General features: G+C 43.8%; 1 protein-coding gene across 1 annotated transcript; it reads right to left on the reverse strand.

Annotated features, from left to right (window-relative positions):
• Window positions 1-1036: 1036 nt before the first annotated feature.
• Window positions 1037-13801, reverse strand: NOB1 (NIN1 (RPN12) binding protein 1 homolog). The gene is made up of 9 exons (XM_036833377.1): window positions 13600-13801; window positions 13346-13478; window positions 10707-10837; window positions 8060-8131; window positions 7727-7855; window positions 7432-7632; window positions 6729-6826; window positions 4417-4561; window positions 1037-1644 (listed from the first exon to the last, which is right to left on the reverse strand). The coding sequence occupies exons 1-9, from the start codon at window positions 13660-13662 to the stop codon at window positions 1375-1377; spliced, it is 1242 nt and encodes a 413-aa protein (XP_036689272.1). The 5' UTR covers window positions 13663-13801; the 3' UTR covers window positions 1037-1374.
• Window positions 13802-17127: the final 3326 nt, after the last annotated feature.

Raw genomic sequence — 17127 nt, forward strand, 5'->3', positions numbered from 1 at the left:
CTTAGAAATCTTGTACCTGGCAGGTTTATTCACAAGTAATGAGTTACCATCACTTAGGGTGATGCACTGAGGACCAGTGGTCACGTATGTAGCTTTTTGCCCAGTGTGCACCACCTCCATCTAATCCTGAAGAAACATCCTGTCAAACCCAAATGGAGGGACATGTTGAAAACCCAACTTATACTATTAAAAAGTTCATTTCTCAAAAGACAAAGGCTGAGAAACTGTTCAGATTTGGGGGAAAATGCTATGAAAGGACAGTATTGGGACAAATTGGTAAAATTTGAATTGTTATATATTAGATAATAGTATCAATGTTAAATTTCCCGAATTTGATCACTGTGTTGTGATTATGTAAAAGAACATTGTTTTCCTTCGTGTGCTTGTGTGTATAGAAAGGGAAGAAGCAAATGAGGAGAAATGTTAATAATGGGAGAGAATGTTAACAATGGGAGATTCTAGGTAGTTGAATACTGAATTTACCTGGATGACTGACATGGTTCAAAATAAGTTAAAAAAAAAAGGGACTTCCCTGGTGGTGCAGTGGTTAAGAATCCGCCTGTCAATGCAGGGGACATGGGTTTGATCCCTGGTCCGGGAAGATCCCACATGCCGCAGAGCAACTAAGCCCGCGAGCCACTACTGAAGCCTGCGCGCCCTAGAGCCCGCAAGCCACAACTACTGAGCCTACGCACAGCAACTACTGAAGCCCGTGCACCTAGAGCCCATGCTCTGCAACAAGAGAAGCCACCGCAATGAGAAGCCTGCGCACTGCAATGAAGAGCAGCCCCCGCTAGCCACAGTTAGAGAAAGCCTGCACGTGGCAACGAAGACCCAACGCAGCCAAAAATAAATAAATAAGTAATTTTATTTTAAAAAATGGTAGCTCTTAGTTTTATTATGATAAACTTTCCCGCAAAAAGATAGACCTAAATGCTTGATCTTTGGTGTACACCTTAAGTAAGTGTTTGCCTCAAATTACCTAAGAAGCAAAAAAAAAAAACAAAAACAAAACAAAGAGGAAAAAAGAAAATGCACAGAAGCTTGCAACTATATTTACTAGAAATACATTATCACTTGGAAGTTCCCTTTTTTAAAGGTTGAAGATTTGTTCCAGGCACTGTTTGTTCTGTTTTAATCAAAGTCCCCTCAACGTGGCAGTAATCCTGGCTCTCTGGATGCACACAGGCCAAGGGATGGCGGGTTCCACCACAAACCCAACCCGAGGCACCACAGTGAGTCCTGAGGCAGCACTATGGAAGCCAGGCCTCTTCTGTGTCCAAGTGGTTGTGGAGTTGGCACAGCTGGGGACCTGAGACATGGGTCTCCCGGGCAGTCACAGCATCAGTCCAGCTTGCCTGTGGAGCTCACACTTCACCTTTTCTTCACAAACTTCTTTCTGGAAGCATTGGGATTTAACCGTCTCCTGCCGGCTCCCAAGGTGCTGTCTCGGACCTGCAAGGTAGCTGACCGGCTGGAGATGTCATTCTCTGCAAAGGGAGACACCCCAGCTATGTAGTCAGGGGCAAACACATCAGTTTTCTGCCTGGCCTTTCGGGAGAGCCGCAGCTGAGGGAAGCGCTGGTCCTCGGTCAGGTGGGGGTTGATGGCGTACTTGCCCCCTTTGGGAGTGGGGAGTGAATACTGCAAATAAGACGAGGAAAGGCCATTAGGAGGACGGGGATTCGTATTTATACACATCAGATCCTGTTAACCTAAAGCTTACCTGACAACTCTGCACGCAGGCAGAAGACACCAATGGAGTCTATCGTCACTGCCTACTGTGCACTGAGTACATGACATGCATCTTCCCACTTGAGCCTACTCTCACCTCACAGATGAAAAGCAACATGGTATTTTGACTACATTCCCTCAACAAAAGACAGAAAGAATTACACTAAAACACAGAACCCTAGTAGGCAGGTACCATTTTCGTAATGGTATAGGTTAGGACTTCTGAAATAACTACACACACACACACACACACACACACACACACACTCTCTCTCTCTCGCCAGTTGAACAAATAATTATGGGAAATGGTGTTATGAAGGGTGTTATGGATATTAGAGGGAGGGCTAGAATGAACTCTGTGGTGTTGAACTGAAACTGAAGTTATAAATTCAATTTTTAATACAGATAAGAGAAAAAATATTAATATGTGTATTTATATACAATATTTCCCATCTTTGTCCACTGTGGGCCTAGAATTAATGACACCCTAGGACAATGAGCACACCCACTGTCCAGTGCCCAGATCTTTGCTTCTAAAAACTTAAGAGCTCCTTAGAGAAATGGCTGATTCCAGGGCACAGGCAGGGAGGTATAAGAGTCGGAACAGCTTGCTGTGCCAGAAAGTAAAAGTGTTCAAAGAATAACTGGGGCACATCAAAAAGACACAGAAGCCATCGTGAAGGGGCTCCATGAACAGTTTGAGTATCAAAATAAATAAGGATAGCAATGGATCACAGCCTACAGACTACAATAAAAATCCATGCGACCACACTCATATAAATGATATATGGGAAAGTTCCTCTTTACAGCAGAATGATGGAGAAGAAATGATGGAATTAGAAAATCACCATTTGGCAACCTTCATTGTAAAAACTGATTCAGATGACTTTAACCAGTAAAAGTTTGATGAGAAACAGTAATCACACAGTATCAGACTATCTTTCTCTAAGTTACTTATTAATTACAGATAATAACCTTACAGGAAATTTGGTAACCTTGGTTTTGGTAATTATATTGTGGTTACACAAGAAACCTCCAACTAAGTGATCAAAGTTATCAGCAGTAAATTGGACACAGCCTGAATCTAACCAGGAGGAAACACCAGACAAACCCAAGATAAAGGATAGTCTACAAAGTAATTGCTTTGTACTCTTCAAAACTGTTCAAAAATGTCAAGGTCATGAAAGACAGCAGACCTGAGAAACTACTTCAGTTTAAAAGAGATTAAGGAGACAGGACAATGAAATGCAACAATGAAATGCAACGTGTGATCCTAGACTGGATCCTGGACCCCAAACAAACCCCCTTCTCTTGCTGTGGCAAAGTTTGAATATGGTCTAAGGACTCCCCTGGCGGTCCAGTGGTTAAGACTCTGCACTTCCAATGCAGGGGGCATGGGTTCGATCCTTAGTTGGGGAACTAAAATCCCACGTGCCACGTGGCACAGCCAGAAAAAAAAAAACAAAAACAAAAAGTCTGAATATGGTCCATAGATTAGATAGTATTGAAGTAATGTTAACTTCTTGGTTTTGGTAATTGTATTGTGGGTATCTAAGACAAAGTTCTTGTTTCAGGAAACACACACTGAAGTATCTAGGTGCAAAAGGGCATCATGCACAGTTTACTCTCAGATAGTTTAGGGGAAAAGAAAAAATATACATATAAATGATAAAGCAAATATAGTGAATGGTTAAATTGGGAAATCTAAGTGAAAGCTAAATGGGAATTATTTGTACTATTTTTGGCAACTTTTCTATAAATCTAAAATTATTTCGGGGCTTCCCTGGTGGTGCAGTGGTTGAGAATCTGCCTGCCAATGCAAGAAACATGGGTTCGAGCCCTGGCCCGGGAAGATCCCACATGCCGCGGAGTAACTAAGCCCGTGCACCACAACTACTGAGCCTGTGCTCTAGAGCCCGCGAGCCACAACTACTGAGCCCATGCGCTGCAACTACTGAAGCCTGCGTGCCAAGAGCCCGTGCTCAGCAACAAGAGAAGCCACAATGAGAAGCCCGCGCACCGCAATGAAGACCCAACACAGCCATACATACATACATACATAAATAAATTTATTAAAAAAAAAAAAAACTACAAGATACCATTAAAAAAAAATTATTTCAAAATAGAAAGTTAAAAAAAAAAACAACCTTTCTCACATGTTAGTGGCATGCACCATACCTGGAGAACTCAGAGCCAGGTCAACCACACTCATACTTGCCTGTCTCTTAACCCTTCTCTCCTGATTCCTCAAAACAAATCAACCCCGCTGTGTATCTAGCCCAAGACTCTCTTGTGCTGAGTATTTACACAACCTTCCCTTGTGGTTCTTGAAGCTTCTAGACATTCTACCCATCCTCAAATTCCCACACAAATCCATCCTCCACCATCCTGCAAACCATCTCCCTCTTGGTGACCCCACATATATTTGGCCCTTGCTTTTTACCGTGTGGAATTACTGGTTATTTCTCCTTAGATTGCAAACTCCTCAAAAACCTCACAGGGAGGTTGAGTTGTGAGCTCTTCCCTCCTGCCTTGGTCCCTGGATCACAGGCTTTCAATAACTATCTTTAGAAACCAGGAGGGTTTGTTTGTCCTCTCTGATCATTTTGATCCTGGTGCTAAAAGGTCTCGCTTCCCCGACCTGGGCCCTGCTGTTAGGGGAGCAGGAGATGCACCACTCACCCGGAGGCCCCGAGGATTCAGCACCTTAGGGTTGCGGGAAAAGTGCATGCGCAGGGTTCCATCGTCACTGACGGTCACAGACACCTTCTTCAGTGTCTTGTTTCCACACTGTGCACAGAACACTCTGCTCATGTCAGATGTTGTCCTACAGAAACAAAGGAGGTGCATCACACTGGAGCCAGAGGCAGGAAACCCCATCCCCAGAGCGCAAGGCGAGTCTCGGGCCTCAGAGGAGGAGACACAAGAAATGAGGACAGGCTGAACTGCACTGCACACATCCCAGACCAAGGCCGCCTGCCCTCACGCTGCTGATATAAGCACACTGCTGCTGCACGGCTCCCACGGCAAAGGTAAATGACACAAGAAGCAAGTTAGTAAGAAAACTGAGCACAATGTTGTTACTGTAATAATGAGCTGTTACTGAATTTTGTTAGGCATTATTCCACAGGTTTAATGTCAAAATAACCCTATGAAGTTGGTATAGCTCCATTTTACGGATGGGGAAACGGAGGCAAGGTAAGGTAGCTTGCTCAAGGTCATAGAGCTAGTAAGTGGCAGGTATAAGCCCAGGGAATCTGGCCCCAGAGTCAGTGCTCTTACCACCACCATACTTTCTCAAGGGTCATGTTATTACATTACTCAACTATTTCTGAATACCATGTGCCCAAGTATCAGCCTAGGCATTAAGCCAGGAGGTGGCTCTGGAGGTGCTGAGAATTTACTAACAAATCATACAGGAAACACTATCAAAGCTGCTATGATTGAATGGGTGTGGGTGCTGAGGCAGACCCACAGGCCTTGCCTCTCTCCCATCCCCTCAAGGCCCAATGATGGACCCTGAACAGGCAAAGCTGCTGTTGTCAGGGACCAAGCAGGAGCCCTGGTGTCTGTCCTTGAGGAATCCTCCCTCAGTTCCCAGTGGTAAGGACACAAGAGCTGCGTGAAACTGCCAGAGAAGCCAAGCCCCTTCCTGAAGTCTCTGCGAGTGAACTAAGCAACAGGGGCTAGGAAATAATTATTTTGTGCAAGAAACCATTCAGTCACTGGGGTTAATCTAACAAGAATGGAGAACATTTCCAAGTGTTTCTAAGAACGAATGTTAATTTGAGGAACTTAGAGCTTTTGTAACAAAGGACAATGGGGGAAATGAGATTTCATGAAGCAAAAAGCTTTACCATCATGAGCCTGGCACGTTTACACACTAAAGATTCAAAGAATGCAGAGGCAGTTTGGAGGAGTGGCTCCCCAGCAGACCTGCAGAGGACGGTAACAGAGACGGGCCCCGAGCCACGTGGGGGCGCAGGGCTTCACCCAGGCTACTCCACCGTCAGTGGAGCAGCACTGGGGACACAGGGAGAGACACCTTACTGCTTCGGAAAGCAGTGCACACAGGCCTCCACAGTAAGGGGCTCCACCAGATACCCGACACGATGGCCACCACGTCTAGACTGAATCTGTGGAAAGGCTGGAAGCCACCAAGTTCCCAGGGCCACGCTTCACTCAACAGCAGGGCTGCAATATAGTCTCTTCCACTCCAACCAGATCTCAGATCCGGGGGCCTCTCCACACAACACCAGCCCTCACCAGAGAAAAACCAATTCATGAGGCAGAAAAGAAATGCGGAGGAGGGCATGGTCAATGAACTAAACAGTTCACCTCAACGGAGCACTTCCTATGCGCCAGACAAGCACTCTTTTATGTGACGATCTCCCTAGTTCCTCACAACTACCTTTCTAATTTTACATAAGAAGAACCTGAGGTACAGAGAAGCTGACCAACTTCTGCAAAGTCACACAGCTACTAGGAGACAGAATCTGGATTGGAACCCACATAGTCTGGATCCAGAGTCCACTTTTTTTTTAAATAGAATATTTCAAACATAAAGTAAACCAAAGAGCACAATGAACCCTCATGGACCCATCACCCAGCTTCATCTCTACCCTCACCCATTCCTCCCACTTCTGTTTTATTTCAAAGCAAGTCCCAGACATTATCCCATCCATAAACATTTCGGCACTTACTGCTAAACGACTAGGGCTCTTTGCTCCAGAACCCACACCCTTAATCCTATACACAAAGATAAGGACAAAAAACACCCGCCCTGGCTTTTGTCAGGTGGGAGGTCACTGGCCACCTCTGTCCCAGGGCTTTCAGTGCCCTGGTGGGGGCAGAACCTGGCCCAAGTAGCAAAGACAAGATGGAGGGAATGCCTGTACACAAGGCAAGGCTCTCCTTCAAGTAGTCTGTAGAAGGTTTAGGAAGAGAGGAGTGTTCAACAGAGGGGCACTGAGCCCAGGTTATCGGCTACATACTTGAAACAGCCATGGCAGCGCAGGATGTAGCTCCGGGCCTCGCGGATCAGCATGCCGCTCACAGCCAGCACGTGCAGCCCCATCTGGAGCAGGACATTCTGCAACCAACAATATAAAGGGAAACTGAACTCATAGCAAAACCAAGAATTGTTTAATATCTGCATAATCACAGTTAAAAGAACTTCTCAAACCCTGGTTTGGCTCATAAAGGGCTTCTGCTAAAGAAAAGCAAGCTTAGGATACCTCTCAAGACATGTAAACTAGGACAAGGACCCAGATTTTTCTTATCTCAAGTGCCATGGACCGTGACCATCATTTCGCCAAGGCCTCCTTTAGCAATCTCTCTTAACAGAGACATTTACGGTGTCAGAGCAAGTATACTCATTTCTGGACTGAAAACCTCTACAGTCTCCAAATACTTAACTGAGCACAGAACGTTACGCACACTGAAAGAAAAGCAGCAACAGATCATGAATATTAAACATTAGAAATTTAATATACCATATACATTCTGTAGGTATACTATGATTCCCTAACCTCCAAGCAAAACTAAAAATTACCAAAGAGCACAGGCAAAGTTTCCAGAGCCAGGAAAAGAAGCATTGCACAACAGCTCTGTACACACCCCCAAACCTCCAAAGGACCACTGCCTGTAACAGGTATGACACCAAGCCCAGGGCCAGCCGATGCCCATTCCACCCACCTGCATGGCGAAGTCTGTAGTCACACAGCCGACCCGCACATCCTTCGGGATGGCACACTGCTTCATCTCCTGCTGGACCTGCTTGATGTTGCTGGGGGTTATCCACCCACCCCCGTCCTCATCACTGTCTCGGTCCTTCCCTTCTTCAAATCCATTCTCTTCGTTCTCTTCCTCACTTGGAATAGCCTCACCTTTGTCAATCTGAAACGTTAACAGAATTCAAACTTCTCGCCCACAGGAGCAGCCGCGAGACGCTAGTCTGTTGTCATCAGGAGATCATAAAGCAGGGCCTTACCAGCAGCTCCTGCAGTTCATGATCAATATTAGGCAAAGGATTTCTCCAGAACACAAAGGAACTGAATTCTGGGTCCTCAGGCTCACCGACTGGGTGTCCATGTTCTACTGTTCCTCGTGCGGGTTTAGGCTGAAGTTAAAAGAAAAATAATTTTAAAACCTGAAAATTGAGAGGGTTATAGATGAAATGATATACGATATACAAGCCAGATCAGACAAGGATGGACAAACTATGGTATCTGTCTAGGTAAATTTGGTTCCCTCTAAACAGACAATTTGTGGAGATCTGACATGTAACAGAAAAGAGCGTGAAGAGCCTGGCCTAAGAAATTACCTTTGAGGGCAGATGGAAACCAGAAATGTGTAGAGGAGTTTCTGGGTGCTGAATCGATGAACTCACTTTAACCTTTAAAAAGAAAAGAAGAAAGTGACAGCTCTAAGCAAAGAAATACAGGTTGAAAATTCAACATGGAAGAGTAATTTAAAAAACAGAAAACAATGGGCTTCCCTGATGGCGCAGTGGTTGAGAATCTGCCTGCCAATGCAGGGGACACGGGTTCGAGCCCTGGTTTGGGAAGATCCCACATGCCACGGAGCAACTAGGTCCGTGAGCCACAACTACTGAGCCTGCGCGTCTGGAGCTTGTGCTCTGCAACGAGAGGCCGTGATAGTGAGAGGCTCGCGCACCGCGATGAAGAGTGGCCCCTGCTTGCCACAACTAGAGAAAGCCCTCGCACAGAAACGAAGACCCAACACAGCCAAAAATAAATTAATTAATTAATAAATAAAAAAAAAAAAAAACAGAAAACAAAATACTTCCCCCTGGTTATTGAAATAAAAGATATTCAATGTTTTTTTAAAAAGTGGAAAACATAAAAATATATGTAAAGAATTTTTTTTAAATAAATTTATTTATTTTTATTTTTGGCTGCGTTGGGTCTTTGTTGCTGTGCGCGGCCTTTTCTCTAGTTGCGGTGAGCGGGGGGCTACTCTTCATTGCGGTGTGCGGGCTTCTCACTGCAGTGGCTTCTCTTGTTGCGGAGCATGGCCTCTAGGCGCACGGGCTTCAGTAGTTGTGGCTCGCGGGCTCTAGAGCGCAGGCTCAGTAGTTGTGGCGCACGGGCTTAGTAGCTCTGCGGCATGTGGGATCTTCCCGGACCAGGGCTCAAACCCTTGTCCCCTGCATTGGCAGGTGGATTCTTAACCACTGCGCCACCAGGGAAGCCCGTAAAGAATTATTCAGGGATTCCACTACTACCAAATAACCACTTTAGGACATTTCTTTTTTGTCCCTAGACATAAAGGTTTAATGAACATCATTATGTGTAAAACTTGGAAGTATCTTTGGTTATATCCTTAGGATAAATGCCTAAGAGTGGAATTGCTGGGTCAACAGACAGGCTGTTTTAAAGCTTCCGATACAAAACAGCTAACTCCTGCCCAAAAGACTGCAGGAAAGGGCAATTTTTAGGAATCTCAAATTGACAGCCGCCAAAGCAGAAACCCAGCTGAGCCACAAAGTCAGAGTTTATATAAAACTATTCCCTTCACTCCCATCGCCCCAAAACATTCTGGTGACACACAGATGTCTATATTTTAGGCATCACTTTTAGACTTCTTGGGATTGGAGGACTCTACACTTGGTTGAAAACAAGTGAAGGCAGTTCTGACTAGAATAGAATCATGAGCCCACTACAGTTTTGATGACCTTAGACAGCGGAGATCAAGTAATTCTTTGCAAACACTACTTGAAATTACTTATTACAGTATAAGGTTAATAATCTATCTTTCAAAATCCTCTGGCCTGGAAACAGGCAATGGGGTCCTGGCACAAAACCATTAGTCTCTTCAACTTAGCCAAGCTGGACAAGTCCCTAAAAGCACAACAGGAACCCAGAATTTTGAAGGTAGCAAGAGTTGAAAAAGATGGTAATCATTTAAAGTGTTCTTTCTTGCTTGCTTCTGGAAAAGAATTCTATTTTTAAAAAACTAGTGAGAGGGGCTTCCCTGATGGCGCAGTGGTTAAGAATCTGCCTGCCAATGCAGGAAACACAGGTTCAAGCCCTGGTCCAGGAAGATCCCACATGCCATGGAGCAACTAAGCCCGTGCACCACAACTACTGAGCCTGCGCTCTAGAGCCTGTGAGCAACAACTACTGAGGCCTGCGCACCTAGAGCCCGTGCACTGCAATGAAGAGCAGTGCCCGCTCGCCGCAACTAGAGAAAGCCTGCCCACGGCAATGAAGACCCAATGCAGCCACAAAAAAAAAAAAAAAAAAAAAAAGTGAGAATATAGTTGGTTTTTACTCTTTCTGCATTTTATTATTATTTTATTTTATCTATTTGGTTGCACCAGGTCTTAGTTGCGACAGGCGGGCTCCTTAGTTGTGGCATGCGAATTCTTAGTTGCGGCATGGGGATCTAGTTCCCTGAGCAGGGACTGAACCTGGACCCCCTGCATTGTGAGCGTGAAGTCTTAACCACTGTGCCACCAGGGAAGTCCCTGCATTTTTAAATTTAACCAACCTTACCAAGAACCTACAGGTCAAGACTGAGACATGTTTGCTAATTGCAATGTATGAGCCTTATCTGGATCCTGATCCAAACAAGTAAACTATTAAAAAAATTTTATAAAATAATTGAGAAATGTGAACACAGATTGGATATTTGATGATATCAGGGAATTACTATTAATTTTGTGTAGGTGTAATATTGGTTTTGTGGTTATTTTTTAAAGAGACATACCTTATCTTTAGAGACACACCAAGAAATATCTATCAGTGAAATGTAAGGATGTCTGAGTTCAAAATATTCAGGGCTGGGGTTGGGTAAAGATGAAAACAGATCATGAGTTGATAACTGTGGAGGCAGAATGATGGGGACACTGGGTCCATTATACTATTCCCTCTACTTCTGTACATCTGATAGTTCTCATAATAAAAAAGTTAAAACAGATAAAACCAACAATCTTTCTTATTTACCTTTTCTGGTTCTTGTTTTAGGTGAGACACCCCAACAAACTCTGCTTCCAGCTGGTAGGTAAGTGCCAGTACTTGGATATCTGTGGCAGAGAGGCTGGGATAGTCTCCAGTTTTCTTTGAAAACTCAGTCACTGTAAACAAGAGATTCCCAACTTCAGTTAAAAGCAAAGAGCTATATGACCTTGGATAACCATAATGGAAGTATGAAAAGAACTTAGGATCAGTATCCCAAGAAAAACCTCTTAACACTTTCATCCATTTCCTGATCTTTTTCTATTCACAATTGATACATTTGTATTCTCTATCACCAAGATCTCGGCCAGTTAGGTTTACAGTGATGTCCTCACTGAGTGCAGATGAAGAACAAAGTTAATAGAAAGTCAACAAAAGTTAGCATAATATTTGCAAATGAGAGTTCCTTATCTAGGCTTTGGTATTATGTTTGAATAGAAGGTCTCTTCTCTCCCAGCAATAAAATTCTTTGATTCTAACAATCCATATTAATAGAATGATCAGATTCCAAAATGGGACGGAAAGCTGATTCAGCCAATAATTGTCAATCATGAAACAAAAATATTGGGTTATTCTGTAACAAATATCAGACAGTTTTTTATGTAAACCCACCCAACAAGAAAACCCACATCCCTATTTAACACAAAGTAAACTCCAGCTGTTGCTGTTGTTATTCTCCTGAGACATCAATAACAAACACGTACAATGACATCTTGACACATTAACAGAAAGGTGTCTTCTGCTACACTAGCACAAGGAACAATAAGTATACGGCTCACATTTTCTAAAAATGCAGCTATTAATTAAAAGCAGCTAAAATTTAGTGGGCACTTACTATGTATCAGGCACTGTGTTTAAAACTTTTCATTTTATCCTTCAGCCAAATCTTTTTTTTTTAAACTGGAGTATAGTTGATTTACAATGTTGTTAATTACTGCTGCACAGCAAAGTAATTCAATTATACATATACATACATTCCTTTTTAAAATATTCTTTTCCATTATGGTTTATCATTGGATATTGAATATAGCTGTCTGTGCTATACAGTAGCACCTTGTTGTTTATCCGTTTTATATATAGAAGCTTACATCTGCTCACCCCAACCTCTCCCAACCCCCTTCCCCTTGGCAACCACAAGTCTGTTCTCTATGTCTGTGATTCTGTTTCTATTTCAGAAAGGTTCCTTTGTGTCATATTTTAGATTCCACATATAAGTCATATCATATGGTTATTTGTCTTTCTCTTTCTGACTTCACTTAGTATGATAATCTCTAGTTACATCCATGTTGCTGCAAATGGCATTATTTCGTTCTTTTTTATGGCTGAATAGTATTCCATTGTATACATGTACCATATCATCTTTATCTATTCATCATCAATGGACATTTAGGTTGTTTCCATGTCTTGGCTATTGTAAATAGTGCTGCTATGAATATAGGAGTGCATGTATCTTTTTGAATTACTATAGTTTTGTCTGGATATATGCCCAGGAGTGGGAATGCTTCAGCCAAATCTTATGAAGTAAGTACTGTTAGTATTTCCTCAAAAAGATTAAGTAACTTGTCAAAGATCACACAGCTAGGATGCTGGAGAAAGCTAAAGAAGTCACAAATAGTGTAGGTAACAACATCTCCATTATCAGCCTTTAAACCCTAAAACACTTCCAACCACCTAGGTCCTTTCCTGGGCAGGATCATTGCCTTGATCCCTAACAAGAGAACAACGCTGACTCCTAAGCCAAGTGAGAGTTGTTTAGTTTTCTTTCAGGACTAATGTAAGGCCTAAAAGCCATCCCTTTTTCTGACTTGAGGCTGGCCTCCATATCCAAAACAGTCATCACTCTTGTCTACTGAAAAGAAATGGGCGAGAGTAAGAGATCTGGGTTCTTCTAAATCTTAAATCTTTTTAACATCTTTATTGGAGTATAATTGCTTTACAATGGTGTGTTAGTTTCTGCTGTATAACAAAGTGAATCAGCTATACATATACATATATCCCCATATCTCCTCCCTCTTGCAGCTCCCTCCCATCTTCTATTTTTAATCCAAACAAATTTATCGAATACTTACAAAGCGCTGGACACTGTGCTGAGTGACATTATTCCTCATTTAATGCTCCCAGCAACCCCTGGGGTAGGTACTATTGTTAATCCCATTTTACAGATGGAGGCAACCAAGGCCTAGAGCGTCTGAATGATATTCCCAAGGGCACATAACTAGTAACTGGCAAGGCCTGGCTGACTCATGACCCAGAACTCCTCTCTCCCACCACGGTCTCCTAGACCGTGCAGTTTCTTTTATTTACTTATTTATTTTTTGAATTTTTGAATTTTATTTATTTTTTATACAGCAGGTTCTTACTAGTTATCCATTTTATACATATTAGTGTATACATGTCAATCCTAATCTCCCAATTCACCCCACCACCACCACCACCACCACCCCCTGCCACTTTCCCCCCTTGGTGTCCATACATTTGTTCTCTCCATCTGTGTCTCTATTTCTGCCCGACCGTGCAGTTTCTAAATCAACTCTGATAAAGTATCCAGACTCCGACTAGAACCAGAGCAGGTTCAGTCAGCAACCCAGGAACCAGCTTCGCCATTAACACCGGGCAGAGACACTCACCCAGCCGCACGTATTCCGGGAAGGGCTCCTTGAAACGCAGCTCGTAGGGCAGGACTGCGAGCCGCCTGCGCGTGGCCTTATCCCGAATCTCGCTGACCACATCCCGAATGGTGTAGATGTTCTTCCCGATGTCCTGAGGGGAGACCGGCCCAACTCACACCCGCCCGCACCACGCAACGCGCTGCCCGATTTCCCAAGCTCCTTTAGGGGCCACCAGCCCAGACCCCGCTCCTCTCCGCCGGAGCTCCCTGTACCTGCAGAGCCGCGTCCTGCAGGAAAGCCCCTGCATCGGCTACAACGTGCTCCACCGGCGCCATGTTGGTCCATCGAGACCGGAGCGTGCGTGCGCATGCAGATTGCGCCCGCCCCTCTGTCCCAATCCGGGCCTCTGGGAGCCGGGAAGAGCAGCCGCGGCTAAGCGGCGTCTCCTGGCGGCCGCGCCAACATCTTCCGGCTAAGGCCTCCCCGAGCGCATGCGCGGTGAGGCCGCCAGCTCTGCCTGGGAGGTGTGGGCGGGGTCAAACCTTGGGAGGGGCGGAGGGGCCACCCGAGGAAATTTGCTTTGGCGCCTTCTTTACGCTTAAATGCAAATAGTCTGTATTAGTTTCATTGTTAAGAGTCAATCAATACAGATGCCCTAATTTAAAGATCACAACAACCCTATGAAATAGGTACTATTTTACAGGTAAGGGGTAGCTGCTCAAGAAAACTAGGCCCAACTAACATGGGTAGTTAGTGGGGTATCGTGATTAACACTGAAACAAACCGACTCAGAGTTGCTTTCTCACTACTGTGCCATACCGACCGCTGCTTGTTTACTTACCCCCGCTTCATTTTGAGCAACTTGGGTCCAGGATCTCTTATGCCACTTACATAAACAAGGCTCATAATTCCTTGCTGAGATTCCATAATTATGAGATCTAGTCTGTTAGAAATTCATGCTGGCGAATTTTGGCTGAATGATGACTTGAGTTTTCAGTCATCCATCTTCAGAGGTGTTGAGTTATTCTAAACTTTCTTTGTCAAGTCTTCACTCCAGTTTTTACCCCTTGGTTATACTTTATCCATCGTACCTCCAAAAATTGTTCACTGCCCTGGGGGGTCTTTTAACAGGTGCCCAAATCCCTTTTCCTTCCCCAGATGTCTCAATTTTTTTCTTTTTTCTTTTTTGCGGGATCTTAGTTCCCCAACCAGGGATCGAACCCCGGCCCCAGCAGTGAAAGTGCTGAATCCTAAGTGCCTAGACCGCCAGGGAATTCCCTATCATATCAATTTTTTTGTTCTTATTTCTCGATATTTTCAGTTTCTCTGCAGAATTTTACAGTGCTGACCATTTCCTCTTTCTGGACTGTCTCCTTGCCTCACTTTGGTGATACATCACTATCCTGGTCCCCCTGTGTCTCTGATGATTTCTCACCCTCCTTCACTGCCATCTCTTCTGCCTTGCTCACGGGGCACCCACCACAGAACTGTCTTGGCTGCTGTGTCTAAGTTTTCTCTTTCACCAATACTATCTATCCCCAAGGCTTATCACAATTATCGCATTATAGGAATGCCTTTGGAATCTACAGGTCCAATCCCTGTTTATTCCCTAGACTAGCCGTTGGCCACATCTTTCTGAAAATTTTTGGCATCTTCACTCAGGAGTAAGGTTAAAACTAAGGTAGTTTTCTCTCCTGCCCCCGCTTAAACTTTCTTCACTGGCTGAGTTCCTATTTTTACGAATGGCATTACCAAAAAAGGCACTCAAGGTAAGAATCTCTGAGTCATCCTTATTCCCAGTCTCAACCCATACTCCTCTTGCTAAACTTTACTGATGTCACTTCTGAATTGTTTTGAGGTGCCTGGGTCTCCTCTCCATTCATTCTCATTACTCTAATCAAGTTTTTATTTCAAGCCTAGAAAATATAATCCACTCAACACTAATATTCCTATCTCTTAAGTTCTTCCTCAATTGCTCCTGTTGCCTAAAAAGGGAGGGAGTATATAGAAACTAGACTCCACAATAAAAGAGGTTTATTGAAGTTGGCAATAATTCTGTAGACACTAGGGTGAAGAAGAATGATCTAGATCAGTGTTCTCAAACTGGACTGTGAAATAGGATCACCTGGAGAGCTTGGAAAACTAGATAGCTGGGGTTCATCCTCAGTTTCTGATTCAGTAGGTCTGGGCAGGGCGGGAGAATCTGCATTTTTAATAAGTTCCAGATGATGCTGATGCTGCTCACCTGGGGCCACACTTGAGAACCACTGATTTAGGGGAACAGCCAGGGAAAGAAAGATCAGGCTCTGAGCCATTCACTTTCTAGTAAATATTAAAAATACTTGTTACTATAAAAGGTTTCTTGACATTTTGTAGTTTTTGTCATTTTTTGTAATACTTCAATCCCTTTTCTGTTTCCCTGTAAGGCTTGCTAGTCTTCAAGTCCACTGAAGCCTTAGAAGGACTCTTATTTAGTGAACAAATAAGTACTGAGAGCTAATTTATACCACCACAATTTGGGTGATATAACAGTTATGAACAAAGTGATATTTTGTATAGCGTCTAGGGGCACCTTCGAGTTTATGACCTTGGAGCCAAATCTTGAAGGATGAGTAGGGCAAAGGCATTGAGGTATGAAAGTCCAAAGGGAGTGTTCAGGGAGTTGAGGGTAGTGCCTGTGGTAGCACAGGGTGTCTGGGGACAGGTTCTCTCAGAAGTGAAGTGAACCCTGAAACACTTCAATTTTTTGAAGCTCCTTGTTTTTTAAAAAGTGAAGAAATCTAAAACATTGTTATGAAATTATGGTCACTTGAAACAGTTTACCTTAACAAATTAACACTTTCAAACATATGTAGAAGAACTCCATGTATAACTTATCTGGAGGTAATGACAACTTTTACATGTGAGGCCCTTTATGAAAGAGAAACGTCTTGCTTGTGTGCCAGTGAAGAGCTGACTTCACTTCCAGGACTGGAAAATGTACAAGCTATGAAACTATATGCTTAACAGTGGGGTAGGGGAGATAAAAACTTGAAACAGCGGGGTAGGGGAGAGAAAAACTTGGGGTAGGGGAGAGAAAAACTACATGCAATCAGTAAGTATCCCTAGAATTCCTCTGGACTTTCCTGGGAGTGTCCTGGACTTCCTTGTCTCTGCCTTTGCCCTTGTTTTCTCTTCTGCCTGAAAATTCTGCTGGCCAATCCCTGCTTACTTAGTCGCCAAGAAGCAGCTCCATTGTTTCCTTTGTAAACTGGTCCTCGTTACCCAAATCAGATTTTTCTCCAAGGACGGATTTGAACCCTTCTTTCTCACCATACTTAAGACATTTTGATTCTATCACTCAATAAGCAGTTACTACTTCTGCTTTGCATTGTAGTTAATTGTGTGTCTTCTTTAAGTAGGTTGGAAATCAGGGACTGTGTTTTAGGGGTCTTTCTCCTTAAATGAACATTTCAATTTACTTTTTAACTTTTGCAGGGCACTTTTTTTTTTTTTAATAAATTTTTAAAATTTTATTTATTTATTTATTTATGGCTGTGTTGGGTCTTCGTTTCTGTGCGAGGGCTTTCTCTAGTTGTGGCAAGCGGGGGCCACTCTTCATCGCGGTGCGCGGGCCTCTCACTATCACGGCCTCTCTTTTTGCGGAGCACAGGCTCCAGACGCGCAGGCTCAGCTCCACGGCATGTGGGATCTTCCCAGACCAGGGCTCGAACCCGTGTCCCCTGCATTGGCAGGCAGATTCTCAACCACTGCGCCACCAGGGAAGCCCCTGCAGGGCACTTTTATGATGACATATTTCA

Source organism: Balaenoptera musculus, chromosome 19 (assembly GCF_009873245.2).
Source record: "Balaenoptera musculus isolate JJ_BM4_2016_0621 chromosome 19, mBalMus1.pri.v3, whole genome shotgun sequence".
Taxonomy (NCBI): Eukaryota; Metazoa; Chordata; class Mammalia; order Artiodactyla; family Balaenopteridae; genus Balaenoptera; species Balaenoptera musculus.